Source organism: Arvicanthis niloticus, chromosome 1, assembly GCF_011762505.2.
Source record: "Arvicanthis niloticus isolate mArvNil1 chromosome 1, mArvNil1.pat.X, whole genome shotgun sequence".
Taxonomy (NCBI): Eukaryota; Metazoa; Chordata; class Mammalia; order Rodentia; family Muridae; genus Arvicanthis; species Arvicanthis niloticus.
The window spans coordinates 34,244,519-34,265,901 of record NC_047658.1 but is presented as its reverse complement, the minus strand read 5'-3'; the positions used below and the strand labels follow the sequence as shown (position 1 = coordinate 34,265,901).

General features: G+C 35.4%; 1 protein-coding gene across 5 annotated transcripts in view; it reads left to right on the top strand.

Moving 5' to 3' along the window:
* LOC117721085 (uncharacterized) overlaps nt 1-21,383 on the top strand; it is a 65,103-nt gene that overhangs the window by 10,870 nt on the left and 32,850 nt on the right. For 3 of the 5 annotated variants that reach the window (XM_076935229.1, XM_076935226.1, XM_076935225.1), the window contains exon 1: nt 5,082-5,277. The exons of 1 other annotated variant lie outside the window; for it this stretch is intronic. In XM_076935229.1, the coding sequence (XP_076791344.1) occupies nt 5,245-5,277 (33 nt within the window). In that variant the 5' untranslated portion in view covers nt 5,082-5,244. Of the gene's footprint in view, nt 1-5,081; nt 5,278-21,383 lie in introns of those variants that run through there. One more of the 5 variants, XM_076935223.1, reaches the window with a different exon arrangement.

Genomic DNA, 21,383 nt, shown 5'->3' with positions numbered 1-21,383 from the left:
AATTTCCTATATTTGTGTTTATTCTCATAAGCTATTACTATATCTCATGTCTATTAATTTCAGGTTTCCATTTCTTGGTTTTCATCATTTGCTTCACCTTTGCTTTGTGCTCAGAAAAAAAATGCAACAAATTTTCAATAACACTTTTCCAGAGAGAAGTGCTATGGCTAAAATGCTTCAGGGTTCAGTAAATCTCAGTAGTGAGAAAATTGTGAATCATTTATGTAACACAATTTAAAGCTCAAGGTGAGAGAAGAGGGAACTGGAAATAAAGAGATAATTAAATAGATCAACATGCTATCTAGTCTTATATTCCAAGCAAAATAGAAGCCATCTTGGGCAAACATCTGTGCCACCTGATAACTAGATATACTAGCTGGGTTTACAGTTTCTTTACATCTACTCATTAAATGCGAGGAAAAGGTAAGAGTATTCACATTCTAAGGCAACTTATTTTTGTAAAATCTACACTTAACTGTACGTAGCTTTGCAAGAATTTGACATGGGACAAGGATAAAAAAGTAGGCTTCAGACAGGAATCTGACATTAGACTAGAACAAAAAAAGGTAATTTCAGGTAGGAATTTAAATTTTAGGCTAGTACAAGGAATTAGGCTTCAGACATGAAAATGACTTTGGGCTAGGACAAGAAAGTATGCTCAAATAATTTGCTCATCTTGATAAGCCCTCAGAAACAGTGACCATGGGAGTGTTCACATAATTGGGTTTAATGCCTTGCTTGTTCTTTGAGTATTTGTGTTTATTGTCTTGCTTGTTCCTTCACTATTTGCATCCACTGTATTGCTAGACCCTCAAACTAAAACTGACTTTAATACATGCATGTAATTCACATGGCATAAAAGCAAAAACTAGGAGGGGGAATAGGATAGGGGGTTCTAGGGAGAGAAAATGGAAAAGAGGGATAACATCTGAAATGTAAATAAATAAAATATCCAATAAAAAAAGAAAAAGAAAAAATGAACAGAAATGCAGCTATGAATTGTAAAGATCTACTATTGTCTCTATAACTCTTATACTATACCAGGCCAGCCACATTTCCAGTATGGCTAGAAACAAGAGTCATGAAGCCTAGGCCATATCAGAGTGACTACTGGCATTTATTGGGCTGCTGAAAAACAAAGTCAGGACTTTTTCATGAATTCTTGCCTGAGAGGTAACCCCTATTCCCATAAATGTGAGTGAGCTGCCCATAGGATATTAGTGTAAAAGAGGTGACCACACCACTTGTTTTCCATGGGATAGTGAGAGTGCAGATGTGATGTTCCACCTCAGATCTCCCCGCCACTTCTGCTGTTGGGAAAGATGGCTTAAGTCATGACAGTACAAGATCTGTCCCTGCCCCTTAGTGGATGCAGCACTCAAAAGTGCCTGCCTTGCAAAACACACGCACTTAGTGGTGTGAGTGGGGGTGAGCAGGAGAGTGCTGGATCAGGCCACTTGTGTGCGATGGGGTAGCCTGTGTGTTGAGGTGGTTCCCTCTTTCCTATGGCAACCTGAGGTAGTCAGGAGAAGAGTAATGAAAGCAGGTGAACTTGCTCTGCTCCTCATTGGCTGCAGCACTTGGAAGAATAGTCCCTGCACAACAAATGGGCAGCACAGTAAAACTCAGTTGTTTTTAAAGAAAGAAAGCCTATGAAATCTGGATGGTGTAGCTATAACAATGATTGGGTAACAATCTATTTTAGAGAATAAAATTGATATGCCCAAAACTTGCAATAATAATATTTCAGAATTGAACAAATTATTTTATGAGTATTAGTTACACCTGATAAAGAAAAATAAATGCCACTTTCTTAAGACACCTGTGCAGCCCTACAAAAATTTACATAAAAATATAAAATTGGTGAGAATGTGGATATATGTTACATGTTTCTTTAATAAAATAAATAGCTTTTAAATTATTTGCATATCAATGGATCATGAAGCTATACTGTATGGTTACTGGATGTAATTCTGAAGCAGAATTGGAATTCAATGTTTCTTTTTCAAAATCTATATTCCTTTTGTGTAGAGTACTGAAATATACATAAATGTCTTGTATAATGACATAATCTATGGATGTCATTATAGCACTTTAAGAAAATGACAGAGAGGAGCAGTAAGCTTTATTTGGCAGCCAAAAATTATAATTAGAAATACCCTGACAAATATTTATGTTTTATTAGAGATAGCCAGGATCTAGACCATAAAGTCTAATTTTTTATAAGTAAAAAAATTAGGCTCCCAGCACCACTAGCTTTTTTTATGTATTGTTAATTGTAGCCAAAACTCAGAGTAAATTATATTTTTAATGTCTTACTCTTTCACTTTCCAATCTATAAACCACAAAGGACAGGAGAAAGAGGAATAGTTGTTTTGATAAAAGACAACAAAAAGACTGTCTCTGGATAGAGAGTAGATTCAGGTGACTCATAGGCAAACAAAAGCTTGTAAAGGTAAAATGAGAATCCCTGTTTTAGAATGAGATGTTTAATTTGATTGGATATGTTATTTAGCTGAACTGGACTCCAATATTTTGATAGATGGGCCTTCATAGTAAGCCTCAGGAGGAGAAATTATTCAACTAAGGGAATATATTTTAGTGGCTAGCTTTAAGAATATAATCCTTTGAGCAAGAAAGAGGAAATGGGAGAGAAGAGCAGGCCTGCCAGAGCCATGTATGTCATGCTGACTTGGGTCCCTTTACTATCACTTTTATCTAAAGATTAGAGGACTCCATGGCCAACTGTGTGTTTTAAAAACCTCCAATTGAGAAAGCACTTGCATAAAGATTGAGAAGAATGGTTACAAAAGATCACTAGCAGTAAGTGGGCAGACACTCAGCACAGTGAGGCCACAAATAGAATAAAAGATAGTAAATAGCTGATTCATCAAACATTTGAAGAAAACATAGAGGTGAGGTTGCAGTAGCAAAGGAAACAGTCAGGATAGGGTAGGCCAGAAAGAAGATGCACTTATATGGAGATATAAATAGTCAAAAAACACAATTTAGTAGTATAAAAATGTCTCTATAAAGCTGATGGCTATGAATTATTGATACATGTCAATTTTAAAATCTAAGGAAACAAAGGCAACTACTGCTGCTTGAGAAAACGCCCTCTCTTTTGCCTCTACTGAGTTATGATTAAGATCAAGCAAAAAAAAAAAAAAATAAAAGCTGGACAAGACTTGGAAAGAATTGTTTTAGAGAAGTGTAGCCTCAGAAGGATAAACACCAAATATATTGGTGAAAGAATAGAGATACTGGAAACATGAACTGCTCCGATTGTTTCAGAACACATATATACAGGTGTGAAAACTATGGCTTGTGAATTATTTAAGGGGTTCAGAATTTGATGAAATGCTTTTGCGAACTCCAAGCTAAATATTTATTTCTAACAGGAAGAAAAAGGAGGAGACAAGGTAACTAGCTAGCTGCAAAACACTTGACACATACCCACTTATATAAATACATACACATATACCTTCAGACAAATAAACATACATACATACACAATCATACACATATACCCCACAAACTTGTGATCTAAAATATCAGGTTAGAATTAACTTTAGAAAACATAGAAAAGCAAGAGTAACAGTAATGCTTTTTATATTCATCAGGGTTGTCATTGCTGTGATGAAGTACCATGACCAAAGCAGTTTGTGGAGGAATGGGTTTATTTGCTAATGTTTCTATATCACTGTTCATTATTGAAGGAAACTTTCAGGACAGGAGCTCAAGCAGGGATGGAACCTGGGAAGCAGAAGCTGATGCAAAGACTATGGAGTGGTACTGTTTACTAGCTTGCTCCTCGTTGCATGCTCAGCTTGCTATCTTTCTTATACAATCCAGGACTTCAAGCCAAAGAGTGGCAGTACACAAAATGCACTACATCAATCATACATCAATCACTAATTTACAAAATGCCCTACAAACTTCACTAAAGCACAAAGGTACAGTATAACAGTGAGAAAGACCACTTAGGAACAGTCTAGTAGATGACTGTAGAAGGCCTTGAGTTCTTAGGAGCAACAGGGTGAATTGTCTGAACATCATAGGAATCCCTCACTCTATTAATGTTGCTATGTTATACTTGTTGAAAAAAACTCTAGTATAGCATCCCTCTGAGAGGCTCTACCCAGAAGATAACTGAGACAGATGCAGATACTCACAGACATACATTGGACAGTGGTTTGTGGAAGAGTTATGAGAAGAATAAAAGGCCCTCAAGGAGAAGGAAATCCTGCAGGAAGACCAACAGTGTCAGGTAACATGAACATTTTGGAGCTCCCAGAGACTGAGCCACCAATCAAAGAATAATGAGGAGCTGGCCACAGTCACATTTGTAGCAGAAGGCTGCTGCATTTGGTCTCAGAGAAAGAGAGGGAGGGGGGGAGGGAGGGAGGGGGGGGAGGGAGGGAGGGAGGGAGGGAGGGAGGGAGAGAGAGAGAGAGAGAGAGAGAGAGAGAGAGAGAGAGAGAGAGAGAGAGAATATACATAGCTCTACAGAGACTTGATGTACCAGGATAGAGGCATAAGAGCTGGGCTGCCTCTCAGATTCAAAGGGGAGAGGAAGGAGAGAAACTGTGAAAGAGGGCCTTGGAGGAGACAACATTCAGGATATAGATAAGTTAATAAAACAAATAAATAAACTTAGTGTGAAAAATTTCCAAATTAGCATAGCTCCTCAGAATATTAGCACAGGAAGATTACAAAGGCTCAGCACTGGAATGCATTTGACAGCCCATGAGCACAAGCAGAAATCCCTAGAAACAAATGGAAGCTTTATTATAGGTATCATTATTCAGAAACAGGCTCAAACACCCAGGCATTACTGGACAATAGTCTCTTTTTATTTAGAGCCTGAAACCAACGAATAATTACATAATATTTTAGTCTTTCTCCCTCAATTTCATCTTTATTTTCATTCCTTGATGCTAGATGCAGGGAAGGGAAAAAAGAGATGGAGGAGCTTTGATGGAGAAATCTCCATGGTAACAACAGGCTTTTGCTTTCTTCCTCATTTTGAGATCTCTCTTCTGATTGGTCTCACATCTTTTCTTTATTTTCCTAAGTATCCTCAGCCATTCTGCGTCAACCAGAGCAAAAGAAATCTATTCACATAAAAATTTCCAGTAATGCTCCTGTTTGACGCCTAGATCTCAACTGGTATCAGGCTCTTGCCAGAGATTGACTACTAGCTGCTTCTCAGAGAAGGAGGGGTGCTCTGGAAACCTGCAAATGAAAATGAAAAGAAAACGTCAGCGTGGTCAGGTAATTTGCTATGATTCTTCACATTTGTGCTCTGAATGAAACTGCTCCTCTTTCCTGGGTAAGGTATTTGTTATTGTTTCTGGACATTGCTTCAGTTTTAAAATCGATTATTTAGGACTAAACCCTGGGGTTCTGCTTCATCTGCAAGGATGTTGTATTACATCAGGCTTCAGTATCTGACAGAGACAGGAAACTTGTTGCTCCTTAATCTGCTTTGGGGGACCAGGTGTGGAAAGAACTTTTATATCAGGACAATTGTTCTCAATTGACACCATGAGACTGTCTAGAATATTTTCTGACATCACATTACCTAGTATGCCACTGCCCTCTGAGAGTACTAAAACCCAAATACCTCATTCTCTTTTGTTATCACCTTGGTACCACCAAATGTCTCAGATGTTTTACATTACATTTCAATTCAAATTCTAACATCAAGTTTACATTGTTATTATTGGTAATAACAATATAGTTCTATGTTTATAATTACATACCTGCATACTTCATTCTATAAGGTCAGGCAAAGCAAAGAGTTTGCATATACTTCAATTATAAAGGTTTATATCCCATTTTTTTTTTACTTTGAATCTCAACTTACTAAGGTTTTTAGTCACCACCCTCTTTCCATGAGTCGCAGTATGTTAGTTTAGTTATATTGTTTGTCTTAATTACTATTTAGTATGTTTGACCACTTTTTCAATAATGATTACTGTGTAACATGGCTCTTTTGTGTTTGTTCTGTGGTAATTTTATAAAATTCCAGTTTCTTTTCTTGTGCACAACCTAAGAACCTCAGTTGCATTAAACATTATCTAAATATTGATTTGTTGACGAATTGATTGATGATAATAGACTGAATCTATCATGATCTATTTTACCTGTCTTATATTTATTGTTGGTTTCTCCACAGTTTTGAACTTCCTAACATATGTTTGGAATAGAAAATATTCTTATCAAAATCGTTACCAAGGTTATCATTTTTATTGTTCTTATAACTATGTAGTTAACTACAGGGTTGTAACTCAGTTATTTGTCTTATTTTTCTTTCTATATCCTTATTCTTTTTTCTTCTCTGTGTCTAACATAATATTAAACTTTTAGGATTTAATAGATTTAGAGGTTCATTTAAGAGAATGTGCATTTGAATTACCAAGCATGAAAAATTATTTGAAAATATTTGCATAGACAGAGGTTGTAGTCAAATCCTTAGATTTATTTTATAGTAAAAATAAAATCTAACAAAGTGACTAGGGAAGATTACAGTAGCCTTTTCCTTTTACTATAGAAAGTACACACATATAAAAGCAGATAATTGTTGAGGTCTTGATGTTTTATATTGTGAAACTCAAAATAAATTAGTGCCTTCATAGTAGTTTTGGCTGCAGATTCCTTGGAGGAAGGATTCTACATCAATAAAATCTGTTATCAAATTTATTGTTTACATTCCAGAACTGAATGAAAGGAAAATTTTTCTTTCTTAGCATACTAATTGTTTTGAATTTGGGTCTTGGATATATAAATATAGGACTAATAAAAACATACTCTCTTTGGAATATAGGTCATATAACCCCTATAGTTACCACTAAAATTGATAGGAACAAGTAAGCTGAAATCCTAGTCATCCTTAAATCTTTTGTGTTTCCTAGTAAGAAGTGCCGTCAATGTGTACCTGCCACTATGTTCAATTAAGGTATGAGGGTTTTACAGAGAACCAATGTTCATATTGGATTAAATGTCCATTTTGGTAGGAGCAAGAATGTATGTGGTGTTTATGAGTCACTTTTACAAATACTTGTGAAAAAATTAATTTATACTCTTCAGTGTAGGAACACTTGTTATTGATTGGTTAAATGTAGTATCGCATAAAATCCCCCATATTTTTGTTTATTATCATAAGCTATTACTATATTCCATGTCTATTAACCAGGTGTCCATTTCTTTTTTTTTCATTTAGTATATTTAATTAGTATATTTATTCCAAAGAAGACCATAACTTAACAAACTTTTTAGAAGAAAAAAATACATTAGCAAACTTTAAAAGTATATTTGAATATCTAAGTCATGTTTTAAATTAAGCACGTCTTGATCTCCCTCTCTTCTTCCCTCTCTCCTCTCTCCTCTCTCTCTCTCTCTCTCTCTCTGTGTGTTTGTGTGTGTGTGTGTGATTTTTGAAGGCAAGCTGTTGATAGATTGACTTCTATCTTTAACATTACTGTTAGTGTGAACTTATTCTTTGTGAGGAGTTTTTGCTACAAAAATATGGAATTGGAGTGTTCTTAATCTCTAAAGTGCTATGTCCAGTAGCCCAAGAGAAGCAGTAGCTAGGAATGTCCCTGTGGGATGATCATGGGGCTAAGATAACTTAGAAATATGATGTAAAAACGGAATAGTAATGTTTTATGAACCTTTAGGGAAGGCTCTACCATCTCATTATTCAAATGGTAAAATGAGGAATCTGAATTGTCCAGAGCACTTTGCACCAACCAGACCTTTAGTGAACTGCTTTTTACATCATGAGATGAAAGGGAATTATAGGCAAATGCTAAGATGCCCATGTCTGATTCCTCCAACCCTCATATCAAAATCATCCTCAAAGTCATATTCATTGTATTTCCAAGTGGTGCTGATGCAATTTAATGTAGTCCTCAGAGTAGAGACTGTAGTTGGCTTCATAAGTAGAAGAACAGAGATTTCAGCTTGGCAATCTTTCTCTGTCACATCTTGTGATGTGCAGTGCCACCTTGGAGCTCCATCAATAAGAAGGTCCTCAGCACAGATGGTCTTTGACTTTGCATTTCTCCACCTCCAGACTGTGAGAAAAAAACACTTATTTAATTTTCAAGTAACCTAGACTGTGGATATCATTTAAAGGAACAAAAAACAAACTACTAGTAAAAAGAGACTTCAGAGTGCCACTGGAAACTGCTGCTGACATTGTCATAAAGCATTTGAGAAACTCCTATTTCAGACTCTGTCCCAGCTCATTGTATTTTTAAGAAACCTTGAAATACACCATTCAGATCCTTCCCTACACTGACCTCCACTCTGTTTACACAGGGCCTGGGCATATGTTAGAGAAAGAAAGCAAACACTTGCAGCTGTTACCAGGGAGAGGGTGGTGCACAAGAGGTTACCAAGGTTTTATCTAACACACCAGGACACATTTAATTTTTACTACTTTTGGGTTGACTATCTTCCTTGTCCTTAACACTTTTTATTAATTTATTTTTATTGGATATTTTATTTACATTTTAGATGTTATCCTTTTACCCCACCCCCTCCATACCCAGGAAATCCCTATCCCTTCCCTCCCTCCTGCTTCTATGAGGATGTGCCCCCACCTATCCCCCATTTCAACCTCTCCACCCTCAAATTTCCCCCCACTCAGTGTTCAGCCTTTACGTGACCAAGAATCCCCTCTCCCACCTATGCCAGCAAGGCCATTTTCCCCTACATATACAGATGGAGTCATGGGTCCTTCCCTATGTGCTCCCAAGCTGGTAGTTTAGAACCTGAAAGATCTCATTGGTTGGCATTTTTGCTCTCCTCCACAAACCCTTTCAGCTCCTTTATTCTTTTCTTTAACTCCTACATTGGGAGCCTCGTGATTAGCTCAATGATTAGCTGTGAGCATCCGCCTCTAAATATGTCAGACTCTGGCAGACCTCTAAGGAGATGGCTATATCAGGCTCCTGTCAGCATGCACTTCCTGATATCCAAATCAGCCGCTACCTTTGGTGACTGCACATGGGATGGATACCCTGGTGGAATGGCCCTCAGACAGCTCTGACTTCAGTTTCTGTCCCACACTTTGTCTCCATATTTGCTCCCTTGAATATTGTTACTACTTCTAAGAAGGACCAAAGCACTGACACTTTGTCTTTCTTTTTCCTGAGTTTCATATGGTCTGTGAGTTGAATCTTGGGAATTTCAATCTTCTGGGCTAATATCCAATTATCAGTTAGTGAATACCATGTGTGTTCTTTTGTGATTGAGTTGCCTCACTCAGCATGATATTTTCTAGTTCCATTCATTTACTTAAGATTTTTTCGAACTTATTGTTTCCAATAGCTGAGCAATATTACATTGTGTAAATCTACCACATTTTCTGTATCCATTCCTCTGTTGAAGGACATCTGGGTTCTTTCCAGTTTCTGGCTATTATAAATAAGGCTGCTATTGACATAGTGGAGCATATGTCCTTGTTATATGTTGGAGCATCTTCTAAGTATATGCCCAGGAGTGGTATAGCTGGATCCTCAGGTAATGCTATGTCCAATTTTCTGTGGAACAGCCAGACCGATTTCCAGAGTGGTTGTACCATCTTGCAATCCCACCAACAATGGAGAAGTGTTCCTATTTCTTTACATCCTTGCCAGCATCTACTATCACCTGATTTTATTTTTTGATCTTAGCCAGTCTGACTGGTGTGCTGTGGAATCTCAGGGTTGTTTTGATTTGCATTTTTCAGATGACTAAGAATGATGAACATTTCTTTAGGTGTATCTCTGCCATTTGAGTTTCCTTTGTTGAGCATTCTTTGTTTAGCTCTGTACCCCATTTTTAATAGGGTTATCTGGTTGTCTGAAGTCTAATTTCTTGAGTTCTTTTATATATTGGGTATGAGCCCTCTATCAGATGTGGAATTGGTAAAGATCTTTTTCCAATCGGTTGGTTGCTATTTTGTCCTATTGACAGCGTTCTCTGCTTATAGAAACTTTGCAATTTTGTGAGGTCCCATTTGTCAATTATTGATCTGTGAGCCTAAGCCATTTATATTCTGTTAATGAACTTTTACCCTGTGCCGAAGTATTCAAGGTTCTTCCCTACCTTCTCTTCTGTTAGTTTCAGTGTATCTGGTTTTATATGAAGGTCCTTTATCCACTTGGCTTGAGCTTTGTAAATGAGAGGACATCATTCTTCTACATGATGTCCTCCAGTTGAACCACCACCATTTGTTGAAAATGCTGTCCTGTCTCTAATGGACAGTTTCAGCTCTTTTGTCAAAGATCAAGTGACCATATGTGTGTGGGTTAATTTCTGAGTCTTCGATTCTATTCCATTGATTTTCCTGCCTGTCTCTGTACCAATACCATGCAGTTTTAATCAGTACATCTTGAGCTCAGGGATGGCGATTTCCCCAGAAGTTCTTTTACTTTTGAGAATAGTTTTTGCTATCCTGAGTACTTTGTTATTGCAAATGATTTTGAGAATTTCTCTTTCTAACTCTGTGAAGAATTGAGTTGGGATTTTAATGGGGATTGCATTGAATCTGTAGATTGCTTTTGGCAAGATAGCCCTTTTTACTATATTAATCCTGCCAATCCATGAGCATGGGAGCTCTTTCCATCATCTGAGACCTTCTTTGATTTCTTTCTTCAGAGACTTGAAGTTCTTGTCATATAGATCTTTCACTTGATAGGTTAGATTCACCCCAAGGTATTTCATATTCTTTATGACTATTGTGAAGGGTATCATTTCCCTAATTTCTTTCTCAGCCTGTTTATGTTTCATGTAGAGGAAAGCTACTGATTTGTTTGAATTGATTTTATAACCAGCCACTTTCCTGAACTTTTTAAAATCAGGTTTAGCAGTACTCTGGTAGAAGCTTTGGGGTCACTTAAGTATATTATCATATTATCTGAAAATAGTGATATTTTCACTTCTTCCTTTCCTATTTGTATTCCTTTGACTTCCTTTTGTTGTCTAATTGCTCTAGCTAGGACTTCCAGTGCTATATTGATTAGGAAGGGAGAAAGTGGGCAGCCTTGTTTAGTGCCTGATTTCAGTGAGATTGCTTGACATTTCTCTCCATTTAGTTTGATGTTGTCTACTGGTTTGTTGTATATTACTTTTACTATGTTTAGGTATGGGCCTTGAATTTTTGATCTTTCCAAGACTTTTACTATGATAGGATGTTGAATTTTGTCAAATGGTTTTTCCGCATCTAGTGAGATGATCCTGTATTTCTTTTTCTTTGAGTTTGATTATATAGTGGATTACATTGATGGATTTCCAAGTATTGAAATATCCCAGCATTCCTGGGATTAATCCTACTTGATAGTGATGGAGATTGTTTTTATGTGTTCTTGGATTCAGTTTACAAGAATTTTATTGAGTATTGTTGCACTGATATTCATAAGGGAGTTTGGTCTGAAGATCTCTTTCTCTGTTGGGTCTTTGTGTGGTTTAGGTATGAGCATAATTATAGCTTCATAGACAGAATTGTGCAGTGTTTCTTTTATTTCCAATTTTTGGAATAGTTTGAAGAGTACTGCTATTAGGCCATCCTTGATTCTGATAGAATTTTTCAGTAAAAGCCTCTGGTCCTGGCTTTTTTTGTTTTTGGTGGGGAGACTTTTATTGACTGCAGATATTTCTTTAGGCATTATGGAACTGTTTAGATGGTTTATTTTCTGCTGATTTAGCTTAGGTACCTGTTACCTACCTAGAAAATTGTAATTTTCATTCAGATTTTCAAGTTTTGTTGCATATAGGCCAGTGTAATAGGATCTGATATTTTTTTTTAATTTCCTGTTTTTGTTATTTCTCTCTTTTCATTTCTGAATTTATTAATTTAAATGTCTCCATTTCGTCTGGTTAGTCTGTCTAAGTGTTTTTCTATCTTGTTGATTTTCTCAAAGAACCAGCTCCTGGTTTTGTTGGTAAGTTGTTTATTTCTTTCTGTTTCTACTTTGTTGATTTCAGCCCTGAGTTTGATTATTTTCTGCTGTCTACTCCTCTTGGATGTATTTGCTTCTTTTTGTTCTAATGCCTTCAGGTGTGCTGTCAAGTTGTTAGTGTATTCTCTCTCAAGTTTCTTTTGCAGGCACTTAGAACTATAAATTTTCTCTTAGCACTGCTTTCATGGATTCCCACAAGTTTTGGTATTATGTGTCTTTATTTTCATTAAATTCTAAAAAGTCTGTAATTTCTTTCTTTATTTCTTTCTTGACCAAGTCATCATTGAGTGGAGTGTTGTTCAGTTTCTATGTTTATTTCGGCTTTCCATTGTTTTTGTCATTATTGATTACCACCCTTAGTCCATGGTGATCCTATAGGATGCAAGAGATTATTTCAATTTTTTTGTATCTGTTGAGGCCTGTTTTGTGACTAATTATATGGTCTATTTTGGAGGGGTGCTGAGAAAAAGGTATATTCTTTTATTCTTTTGTTTTCAGATGAAATGCTCTATAGATATCTGTTAAATCCATTCGGTTCATAACTTCTGTTAATTTCATTGTGTCTCTGTTTAGTTTCTGTTTCTATGATATGTCCATTGCTGAGGGTGGGGTGTTGAAATCCCACATTATTATTGCGTGAGGTGCAATGTGTGATTTGAGCTTTAGTAAAATTTCTTTTATGTATGTGGGTGCCCTTCCATTTGGAGCATAGACGTTCAGCATTGAGAGTTGATCTTGGTAGATTTTTCCTTTGGTAAGTATGAAGTGTTTTTCCTTATATTTTTTGATTACTTTTGGTTGAAAGTCAATTTTATTTGATATGAGAATGGCTACTCCAGCTTGTTTCTTGAAACCATTGCTTGGAAATTTGTTTTCTGTCCTCTTCATATGAGGTAGCGTCTCTTAGTCACTGAGGTGTGTTTCCTGTATGCAGCAAAATTCTAGGTCCTGTTTATGTATTCAGTCTGATAGTCCACGTCTTCTTATTGGAGAATTTAGTCTATTGATGTTAAGAGGTATTAAAGAAAAAATTATGTTACTTCCTGTTATTTTTGTTATTAGAAGTAGAATTATGTTTGTGTAACTATCTTCTTTTGAGGTTGTTGGAAGATTACTTCCTTGGTGTTTCTAGGTTATAGTTTCCCTCCTCCTGTTGGAGATTTCTATCAGCTATGCTTGGAAGTACAGGCTTCATTGGAAGATATTGTGTAAATTTGGTTTTGTCATGGAATATCTTAGTTTCTCCATCTATAATGATTGAGAGTTTTACTGGGTATAGTAGTCTGGGCTGGCATTTGTGTTCTCTTAGGGTCTGTATGATATCAGTCCAGGATCTTCTGGCTTTTATAGTCTCTGGTGAGAATTCTGGTGTAATTCTGATAGGTCTGCCTTTATATGTTACTTTACCTTTTTTTCCTTATAGCTTTTAGTATTTTTTCTTTGTTATGTGCATTTGATGTTTTGATTACTATGTGATGGGAGGTATTTCTTTTCTGGTCTAATCTATTTGGAGTTCTGTAGGCTTCTTGTATGTTAATGGACATCTCTTTCTTTAGGCTAGGGAAGTTTTCCTCTAAAATTTTGTTGAAGATATTTACTGGCCCTTTAAGTTGGGAATCTTCATTCTCATCAATACCTATTATCCATAGGTTTGGTCTTATCATTGTGTCCTGGGTTTCCTGGATGTTTTGGTTTAGGAGCTTTTTGCATTTTGCATTTTCTTTGACAGTTGTGTCAATGTTTTCCATGGTATCTTCTGCACATGAGATTCTCTCTTCTATGTCTTGTATTCTTTTGATGATGCTTGTGTCTATGACTCCTGATCTCTTTCCTATGTTTTCTGTCTCCTGAGTAGTCTCCTTTTGAGATTTCTTCATTCATTCTACTTCAATTTTTAGAACCTGGATGGTTTTGTTTAACTCCTTCACCTCTTTGGTTGTGTTTTCTTGCAATTTTTTAAGGAACTTTTTTGTTTCCTCTTTAAGGTCTGCTACCTGTTTTTCTGTGTTCTCCTGAACTTCTTTAATCGAGTTATTTATGTCCTTCTTAAAGTCCTCTATCATCATCATGAGAAGGATTTTCTGAATCCCACTTTCCTTGTGTGATGGGGTGTTCAGGGCTTTCTATGATGGGAGAACTGGGTCCTGATGATGCCAAGTAACTTTGGCTTTTGTTGCTTATGTTCTTGTGCTTGCCTTTTGTCATCTGGTTAAGTCTAGTGCTACCTGCACTCACTGTCTCTGAATGGAGCCTGTCTTTTCAGTTATGTTGTTTGTGTTAGAACTCCTCTGAGTTCACATGTCTCTGTGTTCCATTGATCCTGAACTCCTAGGTGGAAGAAATCCTGGGATTCTGGCTGACTCTGGGATCATAAAATTCGGCTGCTCTGAGAGCAGTGGTTCCTTTAGGACTGCTCCAGATATGGTGTCGTCAGGGGCACAGACCAGCTAGTTTTTTGATGCTCTGAGTGGAGTGGCTCCTCTAGGATGTCTCAGGATATGGTGTCTTCACTAGAGCAGACCATCTAAATGTCTGCCCCAGTCACAAGGACCAAGCAAGGGGCAGAAAGGGAGTAGTATTCCAGAGGGGTGCTATTTAGGTGGCTGAAGGGTCCTGAGTGCTTCAGGCTCTCAGGTGTATGTCTGGAGCATAGGGTAGTGAGAAGAGGTTATCACCCTCTGCTCTCAGTGTAGTGGCTCCTCTAGAATGTCTCAGGATATGGTGTCTTCATGGTAGCAGACCAGCTAGGTGTCTGCCCCAGCCAAAGGACTGAGTGAGGAGTGAAAGGGGAGTGGTATTCTGAAGGGGCGGAGTTTGGTTGGCTGATGGGTCCTGAGTGCCCCAGGTCCCAGTTGTAGGTTTGGGGCATAGGGTAGTGGGAAGAGGTTCTTACCTGCTGCTTTGAGTGTAGTGGCTCCTCTAGGATGTCTCAGATTATTGTGTTTTCACTGGAACAGACCAGGTAGGTGTTTGCCTCAGCCAAAATGCCAGGTTTCCATTTCTTAAGTGTCTTCATTTTGCTTCACATTTGCTTTGTACCCAGAAAATAAATCCAACAGATTTTCAATAAGGCTTTCCCAGAGACAGTCCTGTGACAAAAGTGCTTCAGGGTTCAGTAAACCACTGCAGTGAAAAAAATCATGTGTCATTTAAGTAACACAATTTAAAGCTCAGTGACTCTTAAAAAAAGAGGAAGCTAGAAAGAAAGGAGGTGATAGAGGAATTTATTTAGGTGCTCTCTTGTCCTATATTTCAAGGCAATCAGCAGCCATCTTGGGCAATTTTCTGTGCCACATGATAAATAGATATCCTAGCGTGACTTGCAGTTTGTTTACATCTACTCATTAAGTGAAAGAAAAAGGGAAGATATTCTCACTTAAGTATCCACATGCTGGGACAATTTGTTGTAGGAAACTCTACACTTATGAATGTATCCTTTTAAGAGGTTGCAAAATACAGGATGAGGAAGAGTATGGAAGGTTGGTTCTGTCAGGTGATAATAAGAGTGTCATCATCAATACTGGGTAATGAATTTCTGGGAAGCCTTTTTCTGAGCACACACAGTCCAGAAAATAACTATTCAGAAATACTCTGTATGTTTTCCCAATAAACTCAAGAGTTACCTTTGGAGAACCTGGGTAAATTTCAATATTGACTTCTTATTTTGATGTTAGTTCATTTCTGGATAGACATTGCTCTAACTCTTCTTGTTGAAAATGATTTTTTATAATTATTCTTTACATTTTAGATTATAATACATTTTTATTTATACCTTCTGCTTTCTCTGTCCCATTCCTTTTTGAATACATTGCTTTTTTTTCATTTAATTATTATTAAATATATATTATCTGTGTGTATGTACAGGTTTATTTTAAAGACCAAAAAACAGCCATTCTAGATTGAATGTTAAGTATATATTTTTTTAGGATGATCATTTTTTGTTGGATAACCAACTGCTTGTTTTTCTTTGTGGAATACTCTATCTTCTGCTGTCAGTATTATTTAATTGCTTAAAATATTTTCAAATTCAAATTTGTTGGTGTAATTATTGGCATCCCTAGATGACATAATCTCACAGCAAATGGCCTCATACCCTAGATTTTGCCATCTTTCTTCTCCCTCTTCTACAATGAACCCTGAGGTTTAGATACGCAAAATATTTTATCAAACTGTTTTATGACTGTGTTCCACACTGTGTTTGATTGGTTATGGTTTCCTGCATTTATTTGTTGAATTACCTATGGGCCTTTTATAAAGCATTTTCACAGCTGATATGGAATTTTCATACAAAGAACATGTGGTTATCTACACAATTCTGTTTATTTATTATAGGTATTTTGGGTAGAGCATTAATATTATGATATTTTCCATTTTGTTTATCTATATTTGCTACTTTTACTTTTCAAAATAATGTCCCTTTAATCTTCTTATTTACTCCATCAGATCATTTGATATGGAGTATGTTTACCCTAGTACTCTACACTTCATACTGTTAATTGTCCCTTTTTAATTTTATTGTTCCCAATGTTACCCATGTACAGGTATGCTGATATAAAGGGTTGGATCTAGGAGTCAACAATGAGACAAAATATTTGGTATCTGTCATTGAAGGTCTAGTTTATCACACTCACTATCGACTGTTCAAGTTCTATCCCTCTATTATAAAATATAACTTTTGTACTGCAGGTTATCATTTCACATTGTATATTTACTCTGTACATTGAAAGTAAGGCATAGTTAGATTGTTTCCATTTCAATTGTATTGTTTATATAAAACTAGTAAACATATTCAAGAAACTAACTATGGCTAAGGTGGCTGAACACCTTTGAGTATATAACAAGGAGTGATGTAACTGTAGCATATGGTATTTATATTTAGGTTTGTGAAATCTCTGGCTACTGATTTCTAAATAGGTTGAACCAATTTTTTTCTCCACAATAATTATTGACTATTCCATTTTTCTGCATAATTCAAAGCATTTTTAAAAAGTTTTATGTTCATGTTTCTTAATTCTAGCTTGGGTGATCTGTAATTTTAAACATCTGTAGATTTGAATATTTAGCTGATACTGTTTTTACAACTGACTAATACTGGGAAAATTTATTCATACTTATTTAGAACTAAGAAGGCAGAACACGCCGGGAGGTGATGGCACACACGTTTAATCCCAGCACTTGGGAGGCAGAGGCAGGCAGATTTCTGAGTTTGAGGCCAGCCTGGTCTACAAACTGAGTGCCAGGACAGCCAGGGCTACACAGAGAAACCCTGTATCAAAACAAAACAAAACAAAACAAAAAACAAAAACAAAAAAGAAACAGAAGGCAGAACACAAATTGTGCATTTGTTAAAAGGAACTCAATATTAATATTTTTGCCAGATTATACTGGGTTAATGCATGGATATTTTAATAATCCACCAATGATGTAGAACCTAACTGCCACTTTCTTAAACTGAGCTTTAACTGTGAAATCATGGGAGCTATTGACCATTGAAAATCTATTAACCATAGAATTTGGAATTATGTGTAGTTAAACTGTAACAGCATCATCAGTGATCATAAACTAAAAATGTCATTAATTTTTTTGTGCTCCTGAGTTCCTGTGATTTAAATACACACATTTAAGACTTTAAGGAAAATTATTTTTAAATGCCCTAGTTTAATTGGAGCTACAGGGATGCTAAACCAAGGTTCGATCATGAACACACAAACAATTTAAATGACCAAAGAAAGATTATAGGAGTGAAAGGGAAAGGACAAATAAGAACACTATACTCAATTGTGAGGCTACCTATCAGATTACATGTAGACTAAGATATAGGGGAAGGAAATGGGCCACTGTATTGTGAATTGTTCCACTGTCTTCCTCCAGCTCTTTATAGATAGGACAAAATATTTTCATGAAAAATTATTGTAGAACCTCTGGTACCCAAATAAATATATCCAGAACTGTGTCCCAATATTCTTTAAGATGTTTCATTTCTGAATAGACCTGAGAAAATTCAGGACTACCTGTAGGCAGACAGAACCTTTCTAAAAGAAAATAAATGGAAATGTATATGTCCACTTTTATTTTCAGGCAGAGAAAAATTAAAAATTGTTGCAATTTTTCAAACAATTTGAGTGTCCCCAAATATTTTCACGAGTATTTCTATTATTTTTTGGTAATGTTTGCTACTTTTGTCACCATCATTTTGTTGACCTTGAGTGCTGCTGATGTATTTCTCATGTGACTTAGAGACCTGTATAGAATGATAAAGTGAACAGAAAGGAACACAAAATGATTTTCAGTCAGAATGTCCTATTACAGGAAGAAACAAACAAATCACCACACAATGATTAAAGGTCTTGTGATTTATTACTTCCTAATGTGAAGAAATGCAAGAATAAATTTCACAATCACTATTTCCTTTGTGTGTAAATTGAATTCACTGAAAAGTAAAATCACAGATTTTACTATGTATTACATAAGGATTGCCTTTGTGTGTGTGTATGGTTTATGATGGACTTTATAAACACACATATGAACAAAATTAATTTCATTATACATTTCCTTTAATTCATAAATGAACATTGTAGTTTAATTATATAAATTCTAGTATTCCCTTCAGTTCATCTCTTGCCCATTCCACATACTGTCACCTCTACATGCACAGTGTTTTTTGTCTGGGTTTATGTGTATGTATATATGTGTGTGTGTATGTAATTCTCTCTTTCTCTTTCTTTCTCTCTCTCTCTCTCTCTCTCTCTCTCTCTCTCTCTCATTCTTTCTGTGTGTGTGTGTGTGTGTATGTGTGTGTGTATGTGTGTTTATCCTCATTAATGATATAGCTTGATGAGTAATAGTAGAGATTTTACATACATATTTATACAGTGTTTACTAATGGTATTGGATTTAATCTTCTCTCTTGGATTGAATCCCTAGATGATATTGGCTCTCCTTATCTTAGTAAGGAATGTTTGTCTGTACTTTTGCATCTTTGAGTGAGGACTTTTGGAATTTTCTCCGTCTATTTTGATATGTTATTGTTAATTTGAGTTTTTTAATTATTCACAACCCCTCATTAAATGACAGAATTTGAGCAGCAATATGTTCCTTCAATTACTATGCAACTCAAATAACTTCATGTACCTCAGGAAAAGGCTTGAGTCTGTTATCCAAGGAAGTCCAGAAAAATTGAGCTCATCACTGTGCCTATGGGAATGCCATAATTTGTGCTATATAAAAGCTTTGTGGTGCAACTTTTTAGTCACAAGGTACACAGGACAGTAAGAAGCCCATTGCCTGTGTTTTATAAATTACTACAATAAACTCTTTGGTTTCCCAGAGAGGACCTTGTTGAAATTCTACATAGGTTTGTTTTCCAAATGTTAAGTCAAATATTTTGATGGGTAAAACATTTTTTTTTTATTTCTCTGTTACTGGAAATTATTTGTAATTATGTCTTGTATTCTTTTGAAATTTTAATATAATTATTTAACATAATTTTTTTCTTCTATTCCTTGCACATATTTTATTTGATCTCTTTAAAGTTCATGCCACTTTCACTGATTCTTGTTATACACACACACACATACACACAAATACATATAATATATATTCTATTATATATTGATGTATTATATTATATAATATATATTTTATATATAATATATATTATGTTATATATTATTATTTTATATTATATATTATATATGTTATATATTATATATAATATGTGTAATGTATACATATTATATATATAATTTATATATTATATATATTATTTACATATAATTATATATTATATATACTTTCACTTTTGAGACATAAATTAAATGTTTTGGAGTATAGTATTAGTTGTGTGACTGTGTACTTTTAGTGATGACCATTTTGTGTTAAATCAAAACTGGAATTCTCTTCCTTATAGAAGTTTATTTTCTGATCTCATATTTCTTCAGGTGTTTGAAATACTGTACTGAATATACATGTTCCTGGGCTTCCTCAATACACTGTTCTTCTGTTAATCTTTTTTAGATACATTTGTTTTTGAGATGTTATGTGTTTAGATATTGTATATTACAATAAGACAGTTTGCAAACAACTGGTTTCAAATTCTGCTAGATATTAAAATCTTTCTGCTCACATTTTGCAATAGTGTTTACGTCTTTGAATAATAATGTATTTTGTAGATTCATCTGTCAGGGTTAGACAAAGCACTATAAATTCTTTGCAGTTTAACATGTTCACTAATACTGTAATTGCCTCTTAGTGCTGTAAAATTAATAATCTGCTGACAGTGAAAGATAAAATTTTCTCTGTGTATACAGACAGTTAGAAATTAGACTATTTCAGAAAATTAACAGATACACCTTTTCCTTAATAGATCATAACATTACCTGACATTGAAAGTAAACTAGATTTACTCTGATAGGCATAAATTTGCATGCGTTCTGTGATATAGTCTACATCACACAGCAGGCATGTAGTGAAAAATTAAGATATAAGCATCACACTATGAATACTCCTGTAATTGCTATGACTGTCCAAATATACTCTAGAAAATAGTAAAATTTGGGAAAATCATGAAGTTTACCTTGAGGTATTATAGTTGTAGTAAGTTATAGTTTTTACATTAACACACCGTGGTGATAAAGAATGGAAAAATTTACATCCTGAGTAACAGAGGGAACTTTTTCTAAGACCATAATATTGTAATAAATGTTAAATGGAACTTCCTGAAAAGTAGAAGGGAGGACTAAAGTAAAGTTTTGATCCATTCTGAGATGCAATATATGTAAGAGTTTGCTCTGCTGCCCATATTTTATTGAATATATGGGAATCACAGGAAACAGCACATATATCTGGCCTTTCTTAGTATTTTTTGTGTCAGAACCAGAAAAAAAAGTTGAAAGAGGAGGAACTCAGAACAGAGATTAAAAATGTGGGTGTGGTTTTTGAGTTAAATTCATACAGTTAGGTTTTGGTCTTAAGGTTTTAATATACACAGCCAGGTGGGTGGATAATTTGGCAACATGCTTACTTAAAATTATTAGCAACTAGTATTTATTTCTAGAATATATATAATAAAATTAGGCATATTGGTATTAGCATTCAATCATGTGACTGGAAGGAAGGGAGTTAACAGGAAGATCTAAGATTTTATACTCCACTAGACTGGATTGTTTGGTAGTTTATATATCTTGGATAAAGTTGTTATGACATGAGCTAGTGGTAATACAAATCAGCATTGAATTAATATTTGACAAATATTTAAACACAGATGCAGTCATGAATTGCAAAGGTCTGCTACTGCTTGTATAATTCTTAAACTATTTCAAGCCAGGCATATCTCATCATGGCTAATAGCAAGTCAGAAGCCCAAGCATTATTAGAGTGACTACTGGCATTTAATGGGCTGCTGAAGAAAAACAGTCTAGATTTTTC